This window comes from Coregonus lavaretus (genome assembly GCF_964263955.1).
Source record: "Coregonus lavaretus genome assembly, contig: HAP1_SCAFFOLD_10819, whole genome shotgun sequence".
NCBI lineage: Eukaryota > Metazoa > Chordata > Actinopteri > Salmoniformes > Salmonidae > Coregonus > Coregonus lavaretus.
This window is the reverse complement of record NW_028159805.1, coordinates 1-2000: the sequence shown is the minus strand read 5'-3', so window position 1 is coordinate 2000 and position 2000 is coordinate 1. Positions and strand designations below refer to the sequence as shown.

Below are 2000 nucleotides of genomic sequence, written 5' to 3'. Positions count from 1 at the left end.
TCAGTGGCGACTAGAGGATACGAAATAACATACCGATAGAATAATATGTCTACAATATGATATAGGATTAGAGTTAGAATGTGACATGGATATATGGTTAGCTAGGGCGTGATAGTTTGGTGTTGTGGGGTATTCTTCGTTAGGCAGTGCAGCGGTTCCCGTTTCCTGTCTGACGGATAAGGTCACTTCCTGCTAGAAAAGTTGAACGTTTTTCTTCAGATTATTTCGTTTCCATAGCGACAGGCGGTCGAACTCGGCGATGGGCATTCCGAACAGACGCTCAAAGTCTTCAGGAGACAGGTGTCTCTGAGGAGAGAACACACAAACACTTAGTAACACATATTCACACACACACAAACTAACACACACATTTCAGTAGTAACACACATATGACATCATATGTACATACACACACACACACACCTCCAGTCTGGTACGGTCCACGCCCGGCGGCAGCTTGCAGCGCCCTCTATGGGTGACTATGAGCATTTCATATGGATAGATCTGAGGAGAAAACAGTGCTGGCTGGGTATTGTTTTTTAAACATGCAATAGAGCATTTAGTATCTTAAAGAAATCTCACTGTGATTTTAGTGGGGTTTTGTCTTTGCATGCGTGCGTGATGCGTGTTCACCAGTGCTCACCATCTGTTCCAGCATACTTGGCAGTGAGTTTCCTCTGTCCATCCTTTCCCGTGGTGCCTCTCCATTCTAGACACACAGACACACACACCGTTAGTGAAATCAAAAATGCATTGTAGGTAGATAGATATGACTTGAGCAGAGGGAAGAGTCGCTTTGAAAATACGTCCGGGATTCAATCCGATCGTGCTTGGAAACAATGCAGCTTTTAAAAGCAATGTTACCGCCTGCGTTCCTGGAGATCGCATTCAAGGTAACCGCTGCAGTCGTTGGCTCAATTAGAAATTGCCTTTAAAAGGTCAAGCATGCTATAACGCAGATCTAGCGCATATCGGAATGAATCTCGGCCTAACACTACCCTTACCTCTTCAGCTGCATAACACGACAGGGAGAGACAAGAAAAAGGAGAGAGGGAAATAGTTATATTCATACATATAAAAGGCCATAAATATAGACTTAAATATATATATTTTGGCGAAATTTATTGTGTGGGCCCTACTTCACTACAACAAGTGCTTTTGTAACACATGCTACTAGCTTACCTGTTCTGCCCTGATCTCCCTCGAACTCTGCTGACTGCATCTGCACAGAGGTAACACGCATAAGTCATCACGCACACAAACACACACACACGTTGACCTACTGCAACGCACGCAAAGACACATACTCACCCTGGTCAGACCTGAGCGGGAGGAGGACTTCAAGGAGGAACCTGTAGTAATCAGAGCAACCAATCAGCAACCAATCAGAATCAGGTTCTTACTCACACTCACATTGGACTGTAACTTACTGGTGTGCATGTGTGTTCTGTCTGGCAGTGACTGAGTCTTCCTGCGTCCAATGCCAAGTAGAGCCTTCTCCTTCTCCTCCTTCTCCTCCTTCAGGATCAGCCTGCCCAGGTTAGACTTGATCTGGCACACCAACGCCACACACACACACACACACAAGCAAACACATGCATGCAGACATACATACCATCAATCAACAAATATTGATTATTGAAGACGGTTACACTTCCTATGATAATATGTTGTGCATTATAATGCATTATACATACCTGAAAAGGCGTTATAAAAGCACTTACATAATACATTACGAAGACGGTATCAATGGGAAGAGTTACCTTATGGAGCTCCTGCTCCTGCAGTGTCTTGGCGTCATCAGTCAGGTCTTCAAACTCATCCTTCCCCTCTTCCTCTTCCTCCTTCTTCCTCCTCCACTCGATCTCTGTGGCAACAACAGGAGAGATCAGACCACACACTACCAGTACCTCTCCAATCAGGTGTGTGTGTGTGTGTGTATGTGTTACCCATAGCAGCCAGTGAGGGAGGACAGGGCCAGTACTCTGTCTCTATCTTTG

At 45.0% G+C, this 2000-nt stretch overlaps 1 protein-coding gene across 1 annotated transcript; it reads right to left on the bottom strand.

Annotated features, from left to right (window-relative positions):
- Window positions 1-13: 13 nt before the first annotated feature.
- LOC311122424 (dematin-like) lies at window positions 14-1995 on the bottom strand (the record flags this gene model as incomplete). Its single annotated transcript, XM_084196780.1, has 8 exons — window positions 14-306; window positions 424-504; window positions 644-709; window positions 1166-1222; window positions 1312-1352; window positions 1431-1551; window positions 1764-1867; window positions 1950-1995. Coding segments are annotated over 8 exons (630 nt in total), but the record flags the coding sequence as incomplete, so codon positions are not given.
- Between the last annotated feature and the right edge of the window lie 5 nt (window positions 1996-2000).